This window comes from Anolis sagrei, chromosome 2, assembly GCF_037176765.1.
Source record: "Anolis sagrei isolate rAnoSag1 chromosome 2, rAnoSag1.mat, whole genome shotgun sequence".
Lineage (NCBI taxonomy): Eukaryota > Metazoa > Chordata > Lepidosauria > Squamata > Dactyloidae > Anolis > Anolis sagrei.
In genome coordinates, this window is record NC_090022.1 from 88,555,265 (window position 1) to 88,573,777 (window position 18,513).

General features: G+C 41.4%; 1 protein-coding gene across 9 annotated transcripts in view; it reads right to left on the reverse strand.

Moving 5' to 3' along the window:
* The window catches only part of MYOT (myotilin), a 54,654-nt gene that overhangs the window by 11,096 nt on the left and 25,045 nt on the right, over window positions 1–18,513 (reverse strand). For 3 of the 9 annotated variants that reach the window (XM_060765340.2, XM_060765339.2, XM_060765341.2), the window contains 2 exons: window positions 3,637–4,206; window positions 866–1,022 (listed from right to left, as the gene is read on the reverse strand). In XM_060765340.2, coding sequence (XP_060621323.2) covers window positions 866–1,022; window positions 3,637–4,206 — 727 coding nt within the window. The other 6 variants (XM_060765347.2, XM_060765344.2, XM_060765345.2 and 3 more) reach the window with 6 other exon arrangements.

The window sequence follows — 18,513 nt, forward strand, 5'->3', positions numbered from 1 at the left end:
CATCTTAGGAACAAAGGGAACCCCACAGTGCATGCCTGCTGTCTGGTTTTCACCTCTGTTTCTTGGATCTATGCAACTTAAGCTGCTTTGCTTCTTGCCTGCATATAGAAGTCTTCCCAAAAGACTTTAGTGTGCTTTATGACCCTCTGTCTGAGAAGGGAGAAGCATGAGGCCTCTCTCTGCCTCTACATGGCTGACGCAAACACATGAGAGTCAGCATTAGGGACTCCTACACTGAAGTTAAGAAAGGTTTTGTTTTCTACTCTTTTATATGAGGCAAATTGCCTGCAACAGTAAGAGTAAGTTTTTACCTTTTTAAAAACCTTACAGAGCATCCTGCATATTTTCTCTTCTGTTTCCTACTGTAAGCTCATATATAGCACTGACTAGCAGTATTCTATGCTGTTGATGCCAAATATTACTACAATTTCAACATATGCATGATCATATTTTCCCCATCCCTTCCTCTCTCACACACATCAATCTTATATTGTTAAATTGGCTAAAAGCCGTTTTCAAATCCAGGTTGCTGGAGTGTAGCTCCCAGCTTTCCTCACTATTGACTATGCTGGCCAAGGGTGCTGGGAGTCTTAAACCCCCTTCTATACTGATATATAATCCAGATGATCAAATTCAATTATCTGCTTTGAGCTGGATTATCTGAATCTACACTGCCATATAATCCAGTTTAAAGCATATGATTTGGATTTTATGGGCACTGTAGAAGGGGCCTAAAAACAGAAGTCTGCATGATTCCTGCTCTTGGTTGAAGGAGTGAAAACATTTGGAAGTCAAGACTGAGGCAAGCCAATTCAATTGCTAAATCACTAGTTCCCCTTGGCCAATGATATGTACATCTCCTTACCTGGTTCCCGTTATGGAGAAGGTTATCTTTACATCGTAGTTTCCTTTCCAAGTCTTGAATGAGGGCGTCTTTCGTTCCTTGGATCTCTCTATCAGAGGTCTTCTGTACTTGCCTGGGGCTGCTGGTTTGTTTCTTATACATAGGCTTTGAATAACTGCTAATTTAAACAAAAGGAGACAGAAATTATTTCAGCATAACATAAGACTTGACATTAAGGATAATTCCAACAAATATGTATCTGGCTGATGTGCTCTATGGCTACCATCAATACAACATAGAAAAACCTCTATGTGGTTTACTGTGTTGACATAAATTTGTTGTTGCTGCATGCCTTCAAGTTGTTTCCAATGCTCCGATCATTCCATGAAATGAATATATCGCTATATATCATGCAGAGGCAAATAACTAAGGCCTACAAATACAAACAACTGAGCTGTAGAACTGGGTCATTCCTTATTTTCCATATGCTCTGCTAATTAAGACTGCAAAATACAAGGTGCATGGTCTGTTGCAAAAACAGAACTTCACCTTAGCCATCTTAATGATGGAGAGACAAGGAAATCCTTAGATTTAATAATCCTGAGCTGGAGGACAGAGCAGGACAATGAGGGGGATCGGTTGCCTTATATAGGGCAGAAGACACATTGACTCAATGGAAGCTTTGGAAGTCAACAGTAATATATGCTCCATTTAGTCTACTCTAATAGGAATTTGGATTAAATCCTTAATTGCCAACAATTTTGGTTAATATCTTGTTGGCAATTTAACAGCAATCTTTGTGTGTGCACAGTAAATTATTCTTACAGCAGGATGGCACAGCAAATCAGCATACATATCTGCCCCAGTCCAAATCAACAGTGTTTCTCTATGTCTTATCTGACATTCAGTTCTTATACATATTTATCTACCATTATGATCAAGTTTCACTAGTTGCAGTCAAACTTAATTTTAGGCAATTGGGACTGCAGTCCTGATATTGGAGCTGAATTAAGATTCTCTTGCTTCAAAAGATGCTTGACTAAAACTTAAGAAATTCTGTAAAGAAAAGTATTATTAAATATTGTGTACACATTTTATTGTAATGGTTCTCCTAGAAATGTGTAATACCTGCCCCTGAATTCCCTCAAAAGAAATGATATTTTATGCCCAAGACTGTGTGAGAGAGTGTGTGAATGAAAGAGAGCGTGTGTGTTTTCAGTCTTATTGTTGTCATGATACATTCTCCCTTTCATTGGTCCTCTGTGCCTCTCAAGCATTACACCGAATTATACAGAATGGGGTATCACTACTTTTCACTGCAGAGCAGGAAGAACAAGAGCGGTTTGTACATTCTTGGCCTGTGAAGTACCAGCAAGTTCCTGAAACATGAGCTAGGCAACAATTGGAATAATTTCTATTCTAAATGTGTGCACGAACTTTTTCCAAGCGTTACCTAGCTCAAGTTGCAAGAAAGTTGGCTTTCATTAAACATTTCAAAGGTTTTAAGAGGTGAGAAAAACCCTCTTTCCATTTTCTACAATGGGAATTCCATTTGATTTTTTCCTATTCTGTGAAAAAAGTTTGGAGAAGCAATGTATGCCATGTAGGAACAGGATCTTCCATTGAAACTACTGAGTATTTTCCTTTCTGTGCTAAGTAACAATAAATTATGAATCCTATTGACCAATCTCAATGAGAATACATTCATTAAATCTGTTCTTGAATGATGAAGTATCACACAGATAAATTCAATTGATTCCATTATTCTAGTTGGGAACCAGGAATAGGATTTGGGTCATATAAAAGAAACAAAGTATGGAGGCCTGGCCCATCTTTCAGAGATGAACTACAACTCCTTGGGTGCCAGATAGGAATGACAGGAATTGTAGATTAATTTATACGAAACTAAGTTAGGGGCCTCTGCTCTGAGAGGAAGAATTGCTGAAGCTGAAATCCTAAGTATTACTCACTCACTAGGAATCAAGACCTCCTTTAACACCATGAGACTTAACAGCATTAAACAGGAATAACAAGAGTCCCACATATGTTTACAGAGAAGTAAACCACATCATATATTGTATATGCTTCAAGTCGTCTCTGGTTGCTTCTGGGTTGAGAGAATCGGCCGTCTACGAAGACGTTGCCCAGGGGACGCCCGGATGTCTTGCAATCCTGCGAGGAGGCTTCTCTCGTGTCCAAGTGGCCAGATACTGGTCAAAGGACATTTAACCAAATTTACAAAATCTGTGTGGTTTTTTTTTCTTCTTTTTTTTCTTTTCCTTTTAATCTCTGTGTTTGTTTTGCTGTTAGAATTGTAATACAATGGTTGCTGATGACACGATAAATATATAATATATATTGTATATAACATGTACAACTCCTTAGGAGTGAAGCTAAGTTGTTTAAATAGGTGAGACTACCAAAGTTAATGAAAATAGAGATCAGATCAACCGTGGTGCTTTGTGCTTATATTTTTTAAAAATAATTAGCCAGATCTTGATTTTTCTCATATTAGGTTTTGGAAATATTAGATGCCAAATTCCTCCCATCTTGTATCATTTGGGGGAGAAAAGAGACCCAAATGAAGGAGACGTCTTGCAACAAAAGGCACTCAAAGTGCCCACCTCTTGGCTTCCCCTCCTAATCCCTATGGCAATGTCCAACACTTGGGTTGACTACACTATACCCAGAAAGAGGCAGGATGTGGAGGGGACACATATGGTGCACCACACTGGGAGGGTTTCAGAAGCTGGACATACACACAGTTGAAAGCAAGGGAAAAACATACTTACTTTGATTCCACCGAGGGTGAACCTTGGCTACTATATTCAAAGTGGGAGGGCAACACGGAGCAAAGGAAGGCTGCAGGGGACTGGTTATGCATGGATGAAATCCTCTGCCCGGATGTTGAGCTAGCAGGAGACTGTGCGGAGGCGGGTGTTACGGGGAATGAAGCACTATATGAAGGCGAGGAGAGTGAGATTGGCGAACTCAGTGATGAAGAGGAAGAGAACTTCTTCTCGTTAGGGTTACAAGGCTGGATTAGGATGGAAGACTGCTTAGTTGGCCTGCTGGGGAGCGCAGTGGAGGTGTCTGGTCCTGGCGGCTGCGGCTTCCCTTGATATGTATTCTGAGACTGGATAAAGTGTTTTGGACGCTCATAATTAAACATGCTGGGTTGATACATAGAGGACACAGATGGGAGGTTACTGACACTCATAGGGACGCTTTCACAATGGTCCTGTGCTTTAGAAGATGGCAATAGGTTTTGAGTAGGTGGCTGGGAAGAGTAAGATGGTAAATTTTGTTGGCTACGTTCCTGGGTGGAACACAGCCTCTGGCTCTCTTGATGATGATAATCCCTTTAGGAAAACAATACAAATAAAACATAAAATAAATGGCATACCACAACCATTAGGTAAATCTCATCAAGTTGGAAGGGAACCAATGGATAAAAGAATCCAAACCCTGTCCAAAGCAAGGTATTCAGTATTTAATGTATCTTTGAAAATCCCTTACTGCTTTTCATCTGATTGTTATTTTTAAAAGCTGTATCTTAAACATTGTTTGAATGTTCTGAGATAAACTAGTAGATGCTGACAGATACCAAAAGCTATTGTCAGCATGCATCTGTATTTTAAAACACATACCATACACATACTCGCCCATGATCCTTCAGGGCGAAAGGCTGTCTCCTATTAATCTAGGTGTCACTTAAGCACAAAATAAACTCTTGCCCATTGAAATTAATGGAAACAAGCTTCTACCATCTGACACCCATAGTCACCACTAAAAAATGCATCTTACTGGATAAATTATCTAAAAACTCAGTATACAATACAGTTCTTTACCATTATTTATTTCTCCAAATGACCATGATTACTTGCCCAGTACAGGAAATACTGGTGACAACTGTTGAACTCACTGTCTCTTCTAGCTTTGCCACAGAGGCGTCACAATTTGCGTGGAACTAAGAGGAATGTATAAGGAACAGATGGCAGGGAGCTCATCACCAGTTCCCCCTTCATTACAAGATAAGCCTCTGGCTTTTGTGGGTCAGAAAATAGCCTTGAAATTTTTAGCATAAGCCCAGCAGCCAGAAATCTAAAACAATACTGAAATGCACAAAATGTTCCAGTGCAAACTAGCGAAAGGATTTATACTTAAGTTGTTGCAATATTTTTAAAACCAGAAAGTATATTTGAATCCCTAATAAATCTTTGAATTATTTGCAGTAGATCAGCTGGGGGTTCTGTCTCCAAATTACTTAACAACAACAAATCAATTCCTCTCCCATTTCACTGTACTGTCCAAACTGAGAAAAGTTAGATTTTGGTTTGGAAAGTCAATTATTTCTGTCCAGTTCAGCTAAAACTTATTTCATTTTAAGTATATATTTTTACTCCACACTCTGGTTAATGGATCTCAAAAACAAAATAGATTCAGAAAAGTCAAAGGGTGCCTATCCTTGATGTTGATACATCAATGGAGCTTCTCAAATATACTATGTGAACGTACCAAACTTCTCTATAATTATAGATACAAGTATAGTCTTATTGCATGCAACTGGAACACACTGAAATCAATGGGTGCAGGTTTACTTGTTGTGCTCAAACATTCAAACATTGCGGGGTGAGATATCTATGTGTATGTGTGTTTCTGAAATTTAAAAAAGTTATTTGATTCCAATTTGTCTTCTGGGTACATTAGATACCTATCAGTTTAGAGATCAGGGTTCTGAACAATTCCTACAGTATCACTGAAATAAATGAGCAATTATTCTGTCTGACAGAAAAAGCTAAACATCCACTCTGCCAAATTGCTGTTTTACAGCCTGCAAAGAGAAAATTTATGTATACAAGCTCATCGTCATTGTCATCATGTGCCCTTCCTCCCAAAATTATGATTTTACAATGTAAACATAAGTAAACCTGCACCCATTGATTTCAGGGTTCCAATCGCATGCAATAAGCCTATATATACCTTGTATCTATAACTATAGAGAAGTTTGGAACATTCACATAGTAAAAGTACAATCCAGTTAAATACATACAAAACTTAATATTAGAATGAAACTATTCACTGTATTTAAACAGCGTAAACCTCTAGTCAAAAAACAAAAACAAAAACTAAGTGCAATTAAAATAAAAACAGTTCAGTTTAAAATAGTACAGTGCTCCCTAATCAATTCTTTAAAAACTTCCTGTAGGGGAAGAAGAAAGGTTTTTGCCTCCTGATGGAAGGACAGCAGAGTGCAATGTCGTCCTTCCTGGGAAAGAAATGCCAAGGTCATGCATGGGGCAGCCACCAAGAAGGCCCTCACAATTGTGCTTGTGACAGCAGTGAGACCCAAGTTGCATCTACACTGTAGAATTAATGCAGTTTGGTACCACTTTAACTGTCATGGTTCAGAGCTATGGAATCATGGAAGCTGTAGTTTTACAAGGACTTCTCTGTCAAAGAGTTCTGGTGCCTCACTAACCTACAAATCTCCATAGCATTGAGCCATGGCATTGAGCCGCCGGGAAGTAGCAGCCAATAATAAAAGAACCAAGGCAGTGACATCTCTGACCCATTCCCTGTTCGGATATCAGCTAATGCCTTAAATCAAGAAATAGCTTTCTAAGATCTACAGAGATACTCGCAGGAACACCTCAGCAAGTGAGAGTCCAAAAGTGGCAGGCTAAAACCCGGAACCTTAATCCATGGCTGAAACTGAATGAGAGACTCCCCCTGGGCACACAGAAGACTGGGTGACTTGGAGAAGAGTAAACCATAGACAAGCTATTACAATGCAGCCTGAGCTCTGCCACATTCACAATGGAGGGCCTCCTTAGGGCAACACCAGAGGCACTCCAAGTGGCCAGCTACTGGTCAAAGGACATTTAGTATAATGCCAAGTTTTTAACTTTGTGTTTTTAAATACACTTGTACACTCAATTTGCTTCTGTCATGATAAAAAAGACAGTTAAAGTGGTATCAAACTGCATTACTTCTACAGTGCAGATACATTCTGAGATAAGTGCGTGACCTAATGGCATTAGGGCCCAGGCAGGCTCAAATTGGGAGATCTGGTCTGCTGAATACCAATGGTAACCTGGAACTCAGCCACATGTGCACATTATATGAATATGTTGACCTTTGCAGTTGTATCGCTAGAACACACTCACCACGGTGGGAGTTGTTGAACTACTGCTGAGACATATCCATAAGTGCCTAGAAAAGAGTATGTCCAGATATGACAAATTGATTTTATTTTGAAGCAGAATATATTATATATATCCCCAAAACATGAGAGAATTCAGATTTACAATCTGGAGCAAAAAAAGAGAAATACAACTGTTGGCCACCCAATACAGCCTACATGTTACTGGGAAATTACTTCTTTGGCAAACTTCATGTATATTTACATGCAAGAAAATTATATCCTTTCTATATTTTTAAAAAACCACAATGTAGGCTCAACTCACTAAACTTCAAACCCCAGAATTCTGCAGGAGGCAGAAACTGGGTGTAAAGTGAGTGAGAGAAGCCACTGTGGATGGGGTGGTTAACCCTTTTCTGTCCCACTTGCCTTTCCCCTCCCAACAGCTGTTTCCCCTCTACAGGGTTCCAGATCAGCTGTTTTGCTGCTATATATATGTAAGTACAGTACGTTGTCTTCCTTTCCCAGGCGAACCTAAAGTAGGTGCCATGAGGTCATACATTCTCCAAAGAGATCAAATTATTGGGGAAATCTTTCAGTTGAAATTGAAGTATTTTGTCCTCCCTCCTTTTGAAAACAGATGTTGCAAACAAACTACAGGAGTATTGTGGAAGGCTTCTGTGGCCAGAATCACTGGGTTGTTGTAAGTTTTTTAGGTTGTATGGCCATGTTCCAGAAGCATTCTCTCCTGACTTTTCGCCTGCATCTATGGCTGGCATCCTCAGAGGTTGTGAGAGGGTGCTCGCCATAGATGCAGGTGAAATGTCAGAAGAGAATGCTTCTGGAACATGACCATTCAGTCCAGAAAACTTACAACAACCCAAGCAACAGGAGTTTCTTATATATCCAGGTTTAATAATGAATAATCACCACCAAAGCAATCCTTTGTGGACCACATTCAAGAAAAATGACACCAGGACCAGATCTTAGCAACACCTTCAAAATCGCATGAAATAAATTCAATAGGATGAATGTTCTTCCTAAAATGAAAGATCACCAACACCCAAATGAAACTTTTGCAAAGTTCACCTGAGCCAGATTGTGAGACTTTTCAAAGGAGAGACACAGAATGAAAAACCACCACAATGAGAAAGTAGAACTAAGGGTGCATCTATACCAGGCATGGGCAAACTTGGGCCCTCTATGTGTTTTGGACTTCAACCCCCATCATTCCTAACAGCCTCAGGCCCTTTCCTTTTCCCCTTCAGCCACTTAAGCGGCTGAGGGGGAAAAGGAAAGGGCCCGAGGCTGTTAGGAATGATGGGAGTTGAAGTCCAAAACACATAGAGGGCCCAAGTTTGCACATACCTGATCCACACTGTAGAATTCATGCAGCTTGACACTGCATCAACCTTCATGGTTTAATGCTATGGAATCATGGGAGCTGTAGTTTGACAAAGTCTTTGGTGCTTCACCAAACTAGAATTCCCAAGATCCCATAGCATTGAGCCATAGCAGTTAAAGGTGATGTCTAACTGCATTCATTTTCCAGTATGGTCACGCTCCCAGTGTAATTAATTATACTTTACTAGGAATACACAGAAAAGTCAAGATAGATAACAGAATTAGCTACCAGAATAACCACTTTAGGTCTCTTTCCATAGAGAAAAAGGGTCTAAATATAATAATAACTAATAATAGTTTCCTGGACCACCTTTCCCCCCATGCACAGCACAACCCTAGACAACTAACTACCTGCTGAAGTTAAGTCGCCTCAAGAGTTCAATGGTTCTCCTTAGAAATGGTGCTGATGGCCCAGGGCTGTAGCCCAGCACCTTGCATGCAAAGGAATCCGAGATGGAGGCACCGTCCCTGTAAAGCGGTCCAGTTCCGCAGTGGGAGTCCTAGTGTAGACTGCTGCTCCAGGCAAGTGAGAGACCGAGGCGAGGGAAGGCACCAAAGCGGGTCTTACCTAGAGTAAGCAAACGAAGGCAGCGCCACCTGAGCCCTTGCTAAGCAGTTTTGGGGGGGAAAGTCAGCCATTCACTCAACACACAGACTCCACTCATAGTAGCTCTCCGCTTAGTATTAATAAGACCGGGGACTTTTATCGCCTGCCAGCCAATGACATGGGAGGCCCGGGCTCCAAGGTGTCAGCATAAAAGTCCCCTCTTTCCCCTCTTCTGCCTCAGCAAAGGCAGCGCTACACTGTGGAATGAACGCAGCCTGGGACCACTTTAACTGCTATGGCATCATGGCTGTGGAACCCTAGGATCTGTAGTTTGGGGAGACACCAGGAAGGCTAAATGCCTGAGGAAACGACAACTCCCAGGGTTCCATATCCTTGGGCCACTGCAGTTCAAGTGGTCTCAAACTGCATTCCAGGAGGCATTCTGCTGATTTTGCCGCCTGCATTCTGCACAGAGCTCGCTGTGGCGCAGCAGGTTAAACCACTGAGCTGCGGAACTTGCTGACCGAAAGGTTGGAGGTTTGAATCGGGGAGCGGGGTGAGCTCCCGCTGTTAGCCCCAGCAACCTAACAGTCAGGGGCAGCTCAACCCATTACGCAAAGTAAGCATTTGCAGTATAGTTGATTTTGTCCAGGGGCGCTCTTGAGGCACTCTTGGGGGAAAATAGACCTTGACATATGCGAGTTGTAGTTACTGGGATGTATTGTTCACCCACAATCAAAGAGCATTCTGAACTCCACCAATGATGGAATTGAACCAAATATGGCACACAGAACTCCCACAACGAACAGAAAATATATATCAGTGATTGGTTGGGCGGGGGAGGCGCCAAAATACTGTTTGCTTACCATTGAAAATTACCTAGGGACGCCTCTGCTAACAGTAGATCAATAGGTATTGCCTCCATTGCAGGTGCAACTTGTGGGGATGGGAGAGAGGGCCTTCTCTGTAGTGCCCCCCCCCCCCCCCCCGCTCTGGAACTCGCTCCCCAGAGAGGTTAGGCAAGCCTACACTCTGGCAGTCTTCAGGAAGAGCTTGAAAACTTGACTGTTCCAGTGTGCCTTCACTGAATGAATGTACAATAATCCCTAGACTTGACCAATTCTTGCAGAATGCCCTCGGAAGCAGTTTATTCCTCCCGTTAATGCAATCAACCCTACTTTATCCTTCGGATCCCCTATCCAGATATATTACATTGTTGTCTCACCCAGTGTTTTAATTTTTAATTCCATTAGAATTGGCCCTGCCCATAGTGTGTGACTTCTGTGTTTTAAACGTCGCAATTTTATATTGTTGATGTGTTATTTATAATTGGTTTTGTATTGTATTTTTATTTTCACATTTTATTTCTGTGTTGTGTTATATTGATCTATAGTATTGCTGGACTTGGCTTCATGTAAGCCGCCCCGAATCCCCATGGGAAGATGGTGGTGGGGTATAAATAAAGTTTTATTATTATTTTTATTATTCAGCAGGAAGTTAACGGCGCTCCATGCAGTCATGCTGGCCACATGACCTTGGAGGTGTCTATGGACAATGTTGGCTCTTTGGCTTAGAAATGGAGATGAGCACCAACCCCCAGAGTCGGACACAAGTAGAGTTAACGTCAAGGGAAAACCTTTACCTTTACTCTGCACAACTTCTCCACAGACTTCAATATCACACTACGTTGTTATAGCGCTATTACTTCACTTTAACTGCCATGCTCATAGTTTAATGGTAGCCAAGGCCTGTGTGGTTGAGAATGCTAAGTGGCCCTCCCTAAACTGCAAATCCCAGAATATTACCATGAGAGTTAAGGGCAGTATCACACAGAATTAATTCTACACTGTAAAATGGATTGGGGGAAAAAAACTATAATGTTGAGAGACTTTGGATAAAAACATTACTATTATATCTATCTATCTATCTATCTATCTACTTAGTTGCCTTACATTTAAGAGATTTTAGATATTTCTCCTCTCTTTCTTATAGAGCAGGCATGGGCAAATTTCGGCCTTCCAGGTGTTTTGGACTTCCACTCCCACCATTCCTAACAGCCCCAGGCCCCTTCTTTTCCCCCCTCAGCCGCTTAAGGAAGAGGCCTAAGGCTGTTAGGAATGGTGGGAGTTGAAGTCCAAAAAACCTGGAGGGCCCAAGTTTGCCCATGCCTGTTATAGAGGATATATAGAATTTTTAATACTTTGGATGATGTGTCTAATTGTAACTGATCTGAAGAAAGGGATGTATCAATTTTGATTTTGTACAATGTTTGCTTTCTCCTTCTGATCCTCTCCCTCTGCACTATACTAGATATTTGTAAAGACTTAATTCACTAACATTAACTTCACTACCCCACTTTCTTTAGTCTCCTTTTATTCTTCCCCCCTTTACTCCCCCCACCCTTTTTGTGTGGAAAAAATGGGAAATGTTCTTTAAAACATTAAAAAAATCTATATTGTAGAATTAATGCAATTTGACACCACTTTAACTGCAGTGGCTCTATACCATGGAATCATGTAAGTCGTCTTTTTACAAGTTTTGTCTTCTCTGCCAAAGAGTGCTGGCTCCTCACCAAACTACATCTCCCATGGTTCCTCAGCATTGAGCCACAGCAGTCTATGGGGGTGAATTACAAGACACACCAAAACCATTTAATTTTGCTCATGACAGGGACATGTGCAGGAAAATAATGCAAAACGAGTAAAAACCAAGAGCAGCCTATTCATTTCCTCTGCCGTAGTGGTAGAATTGAAAAACACAGCTCTGTTAGTCTGGAATATCAGTCTGCAAAGGGATCTCGTAGCACTTAATAATAGTCATCATCATCATCATCATCCTGTGTTTTTGTGTCAGAATAATAATAATAATACTTTATATTCTGCCCTATCTGTCCGAGGCGAGTCATGGTGGATTCCAGCATATATACAGACACAGACAAACATTCAGTGCCTTGAAACAATGAAATATAAATACACAGACAAAGGCAAAGGCTTCCCCTTTCATCTCCAACTCTGGCAGGTGGTGCTCATCTCCATTTCCAAGCTGAGGAGCCTGTGTTGTCCTTAGATACCTCCTAGGTCATGTGGCCAGCACTGACAGCATGGAGCACCGTTTACCTTCCCACTGGAGCAGTACCTATTGATCTACTCTTATTTGCATGTTTTCAAACTGCTCAGCTGTCAGGAGCTGGCACTAACAGTGGGAGCTCACCCCATCCCATGGATTCAAACTGCCAGCCTTCCTGTCAACGAGTTCAGCACCTCAATGATTTAACCCATTGCACCACTGCAGCCCCTCTAGATTGAAGGTTAATCCACAATACCAAATAATGCAGGTTCAGAAGGCAGTTTAATGACACTATAACACTGCATTATATGGCAGTGTACACGGAGCCCCTGGGCGCATTCACACTGCAGAATGAATGCAGTTTGACACCATGACTCAATGCCAGGGAATCCTGGGAGCTGTAGTTCAGTGAAGCACCAACACTCTTTGGCAAAGGATGCTGCAGACCTTGTAAAACTGCAACTCCCATGATTCCATATCATCAGGCCATAGCATGTAGTATCAAATTGCGTTAATAGTACCACATAGATGCACCCTAAGATAAAGTTGTTCACTTAAGGCAGTGGTTCTCAATCTGTTTTGGCCTTCAACTCCCAGAAATCTTAACAGCTGGTAGACTGGCTGGGATTTATGGGAGCTATAGGCCAAAACATCTGGGAACCCACAGGTTGAGAACCACTGTTAAGCTTTCTTAGACTGAGGGTGCACCTACAATGTGGAATTAATGCAGCTTGTCACAACTTTTACTGCCTTGGCCCAATGATTTGGAGTCCCTATACTTGTAGTTTTACAAAGTCTTTTGGCTTCTCTACTAAAGACGGCTGATTCATCATCAAATCACAATCCCAAAGATACCATAGCATTGAGCCATAGTAGTTCAAGTGGGGTCAAACAGCATCCACACTACAGTGTAGATGCACCCTGAGTCTACGAAAAATTATCGTACCAACTTGTTTCCTTCAGTCAGCTTCCAAGGCAGTGCTAGACCCCTGTTTTGTGGTTCCCTTTAAAACTAAGCAGGAGGGGACTTCGACTGTGAAGCAGAGGCGCCTCCGAGGCACACGATCAGGTTTCACTATTTCCAACCTCTCTTTTTGTACCAACCCCTCTGGAAGAGAGTTTCTGCAGGCCTTCCAACTGGCTGGGAGTCTCAATACGTAGCTTTTTAAAAAACAAAGCCACCCCAGCCTCCTGAAGAAACAAAAGGCTCGAGCGTTGGGGCTTCTGATTCACACGACCAAGCCTAATTGCCAACAAATGAGCCTTTTGCTGCCACCTCCGGTCACCCAGCCTGGGTTTTGCCTCACAGCACACTGACCCTGATTTGAATGCCCCTCTAATAGGCCTTTCCAGAGCCACTTTTCTCCCCTTGCATAGGCCACCGCACTGGGGCCTTTGTAGCTCCTCCATCAATCTATTTAATGCCTCATTAAGACACATTTCTCCAGGTTGTTGGGTGGTCTAATTTACATCATGGCAAAAAGCCCCACACAATATGAAAACCGAAGGAGTACCAGCACAGCATCAAATATATGTATGCACAAAAATGAGTTAAAACCACAACACGAAGACTAAAATACAACAAAACCCCAACTATACATTATGGTGACACCTTCATTAGGCCAACCAGAAATGCAGAATATATTACGCAAACTTTGGAAGCCCAGAAGTTTCTTCGTTGGGCATAGATGTCAGAAAGTAAGTGGCAATGGAGAGCCAGAAAATGGCACCTTTCTTGAGATTTTTAAGGTGCTATTTAAAAATGCATCTACATCTAGAATTAATGCAGTTTGACATCCCTTTATTTGCTATGGCTAATGCTATGGGAAATGGGAGTTGTAGTTTTAGAAGGTGTTTAGTCTTCTCTGTCAAATAGTACTTGTGATTCACCAAACTACATCACCCATGATTCTATAGCATTGAACCATGGTAGTCAAAGTGGTGACAAGCTGCATTCATTCAGCAGTATAGATGGACTTTAAGACAGCCTTGGAGAGTAGGTTGATGCATGTAGAGGCCACTTCTTTTTGGTGGTTATGAAATGACTGGGGACAAAAACAGCTAAAGCAGAGCAGTAATAGTTGTAAACTCTTCCCAAGCCCGAGAGGATACAAAATCCTACTAGTAAAAGAATCTAAATGCTTTTGTACCCTGTGAACCAAGCTTGGAATCATTATTTTTGGACTACAGCTCTCCCAGTCAGCATGGTAAACAGGACAACTCCATGGAAACACTGCTTGTGAAATTATTTATTAAAATATTTATATCCTGCTATTCAGGGATGGAGAGGGGGAAATGATCCAGGCGACTTAGCACAACTTGATCTACAAACCAGACAGTACCAGGTCTGACTCAACCAGCTGTAACTTCCAAACACTCTTCAAGTAGCCCTGTGTAGGTTTGTCACAATCATGTCATTTGAATATTACTATGACATTAGTTGCTGTGGCTATATCCTACTTTCTAGCTACTCATGCAACCGATGCAGCAACCAAAGTGACTGAAAACTGATCTGGACACTGCTTTCACTTGAGTATCCCCCCCCCCCCCCGAAATTCTCATGGTGGTTTGCGAAAAGGCCTTACTGGTGCATAACTTAAACTGTTATGTTTATTCATATCATGATCTGATCACCATACTCAATATATCCCATATGCATGGGGGTATTGGGGTCATGATACAAAAGGTTTGCTAGGGTAGACCCTCTTTCACTCAGCCCCCCCGAAACTCAACCCCCCCCCGAAACCCCCCCAGAAAAAAATTCAGCCCCCCCCCCCCCCGAAACGAAATCCTGGCCACGGGCCTGCCCACAGTAATCCAGATGCATGATTGAGGAGATGCAGGACCATCTAACATAATATGCACTATATATCACTTGAACCTTCTGCAAACATCAAGCTAGATCTTAAATGCATTAAAAGGTATGTGTTAAATTACTCACATCTAGTCCAGCACTGAATCTGATTGCTTCTTTGAGAGAAGATGTAAATTAGATACAAAGCTGAATACTATCCATGGACTAATGACACTTAAACTCAGATGACAAAAAACTCAGTAATATTATGTAGATGTCAAAGAGCATGAGAGAGAGAACAGGTGTCTGAGGCCCTTTCTACATACCATACAATCAAGATTATCAAAGCAGGTTTTTTTTCTGTGTCAGGATTGACTTGAGAAACTGTAAGTTGCTTCTGGTGTGAGAGAATTGGCCATCTGCAAGGACGTTGCCCAGGGGACACCCGGATGTTTTGATGTTTTGCCATCCTTGTGGAAGGCTTCTCTCATGTCCCCGCATGGGGAGCTGGAGCTCTCCCTGGATTCGAACCTCCAACCTCTTGGTCTTCAGTCCTGCTGGCACAAGGGTTTAACCCATTGTGCCGCTGGGGGCACTTATATCAAAGCAGTTCTGCTGTGTGTTGTTTCCATTATTGTTTTGTTTCCACTTGGTCATGTAATGTGGAACACCCTTCCTGTGGACATTAGACTGGCTCCTTCCCTGATGATATTCCACAGGAAATTAAAGACTTGGTTGTTCAAGAAGGTGTTCGAACAAGAAGTGCAATGATTGGTAATGACTATAGGAATGGAACAACAGAAAATGATATTGGATTGTGGTTTGGATGATGAGACGACGCTGAATGGTTTTCGTAGTAATGACAATGTTTTGTATAATGCTTTTTGTATAATGGTTTTGTATAATGGGTTGTGAATTATTTTTATACTGTGTTTTGAATTTTGTTCTTCCTATGTTGTACACCGCTGTGAGTCGCCCCTGGGCTGAGAACAGCGGTATATAAGCAAAGTAAGTAAGTAAATAAATAAATAATGTGCTCCCTTGCTAGTCATAGAGCATCCCCACTCTTGGTTTAAATTTCCCTTTGGTTTCTTTGATATTGTGGGAAAGTATCTTGTTTTTTTTTGTCACCTTCTATTTCTCTGCACTGATTATTATAGTAGATCTATTTATCTCTGCACACAAATTGCTGAATGGTTGCATTCAGGGTTCTGACTATATTTGCCCCCCTTTACTTTCACTTTTTGTCTGTCCTTAACTGCTGAAAGCGTTTCATCTGTCATCCACTGTCATCCACTGAGGATTCTTTTCCCTTTTAGCTGCAGGTCACGTCCTTCTACTTTTCCTCCTGACAATGTCCCTGGCTTCAGTCCAGTGTTCTTCTGGCTTCCCGTCAATTAAGCTTAATAGTACTAATCTTTTTTTTATACAATCTTTACATTCAAAAGGCATACCTTCAGGTTGTTTTTTGGCACAAAAAATTGTCACATATTTTACCATATGTAGAATTTTTCACACTTCCGTTACCCCCAAAAATTTCTGGATTGCCTCAGTTTACACCCTTCTTCGCCAGAAGACTCTCCCTCACAATTACAGCATTATTATTCTGGTTTAACTGCCATATCTGCATCCTATGTAATCCTGCCATTTGTAGTTTGATAAGACTAACAAAAGAGATATCTGGCTGAGAAATCTAGATGCTCCTCCTTCAACCGCCAACATCTTGTAGTGTTTTGAGCATTGAACGACAGTCTGGAGACTACGATTTGGATCCTCATTCTGCCTTGGAAACCCAATGAGTGGCCTTTGACAAGTTACACTCTCTCAGCTTCAGAGAAAGGCAAAGAAAACTCCCAATGATAGGTTTGCCTTAGGTGTGTCCATAAACTGGAAATGACTCAAAGGCATACAACAACAACAACAACAACAACAAACAACAACAACAACCAGTCTTGGGATTGCACAGGTTAGAACCATAAAAGTTAATAGAATCCTAACACAATAGTTGTATAGTGCAAAAGAGTCCTGCAGGTTGGAAGTGGAATTAAAAGGAATGGTTAGAAAAAGAAAAGCAAGCAAACTACATATATAAAAAAAGTATAGGCGAAATTCTCCATGCCTGGATAGGTCATCTCCGGGTGCATACTTTAAAGGCTATTTTAAAATGACCTTAGTAATGGAACAGAGTACTAGTTATAGACATTGACAGGGGAATCTGAGGTGTCAGGGTAGCGAGGGTTGGGCACAAACATATCCCCTCCCCTCTGTTCAAAAAATACATTTCAGTTTGTCTTCTCCAATTTGTTTTGGAGGGGGGAGGATTTATTCTGTCATTTGAGAGTTATCGTTGCTGGGATTTATAGTTAACATACAATCAAAGAGCATTCTCAATTCCTCCAATAATGGAACCAAACTTGGCACACAGAACTCCCATGACCAACAGAAAACACTGGAAGGGTTTGGTGGACATTGACCTTGAGTTTTGGAGTTGTAGTTCATCTACATCCAGAGAGCACTGTGGACTCAAACAATGATGGATCTGGACCAAACTTGGCATGAATATTCAATATGCCGAAATGAGAACACTGGTGGAGTTTGGGGGAAAATAGATCTTGCCATTTGGGAGTTGTAGTTGCTGGGAGTTATAGTTCACCTACAATCAGAGAGCATTCTGAACCCCACCAATAATAGAATTGGGCCAAACTTCCCACCAGAACTCCCGTGACCAACAGAAAATAACGTGTTTCCCTAAAACTCCCCCCCCCCCCCTTATCTTTTGTTACTAAGTAGTATTTTGCACTGAAGGGACAGCTTTTTTATGAATTGTACCACTGAACAAGTATGTGATTGTGCCATCCTATTTTTATTCCTGGAATGTTATCAGAGGCAATCTGTAATCCAGAATGGATTCTACATTTCCATGTGATCCAGCTCACAGAATCATCCTTCAAAATAACCAGCTGCAAGGACAAGTAATTCTGATGATATGATTTCATGTGTCTGTATCCCGAGAATGCCAAATGCTGGAACTGACATCACCTTTTGGGAACAACTACCAAGCACAGGGAAAAGCAGCAAGCTATTTTCATCTTTGGACATATTTACTGAAATGACCCCTGTATTCTGATTTTAGTCCTGGATCTGGAGAAAGGACTGATTCTTTTGTTACAGCCTGTTCAATAACAACTCAAGGACATCGAAATTAACCTGGACTAGACATGGCCTCTGAATCAAACAAGGTTTTTATTAAATCTTTTCAGTTTTAGTCATTTGTTATTATGAAAGACTGAATAATCAGTGCTTCAGTAGCATGATATTTCAACATCAGCATTTTTACATAGGCAATAATTTGGGGTATGAGGCCCACATGACATAGTGGTTAGAGAATGGGAGTATGGCTGAAGACCAAAGTTTAATCTTTGTTTGGCCATGGAACTCACAGGATTTTTTTTTTCATGTCAGGAGTGACATGAGATACTGCAAGTTGCTTCTGGTGTGAGAGAATTGCCCATCTGCAAGGACGTTGTCCAAGCGACGCCCAGATGTTTTTTTATGTTTTATCATACTTGTGGGAGGCTTCTCTCATGTCCCATATGGGGAGCTGGAGCTGACAGAGGTCCACGTTCTCACCTGATTCAAACCTTCAACCTGTTGGTCTTCAAGCCTGCCAGTACAAGGGTAACTCAGTGGTGCAATGGTGCAAATGGACAATT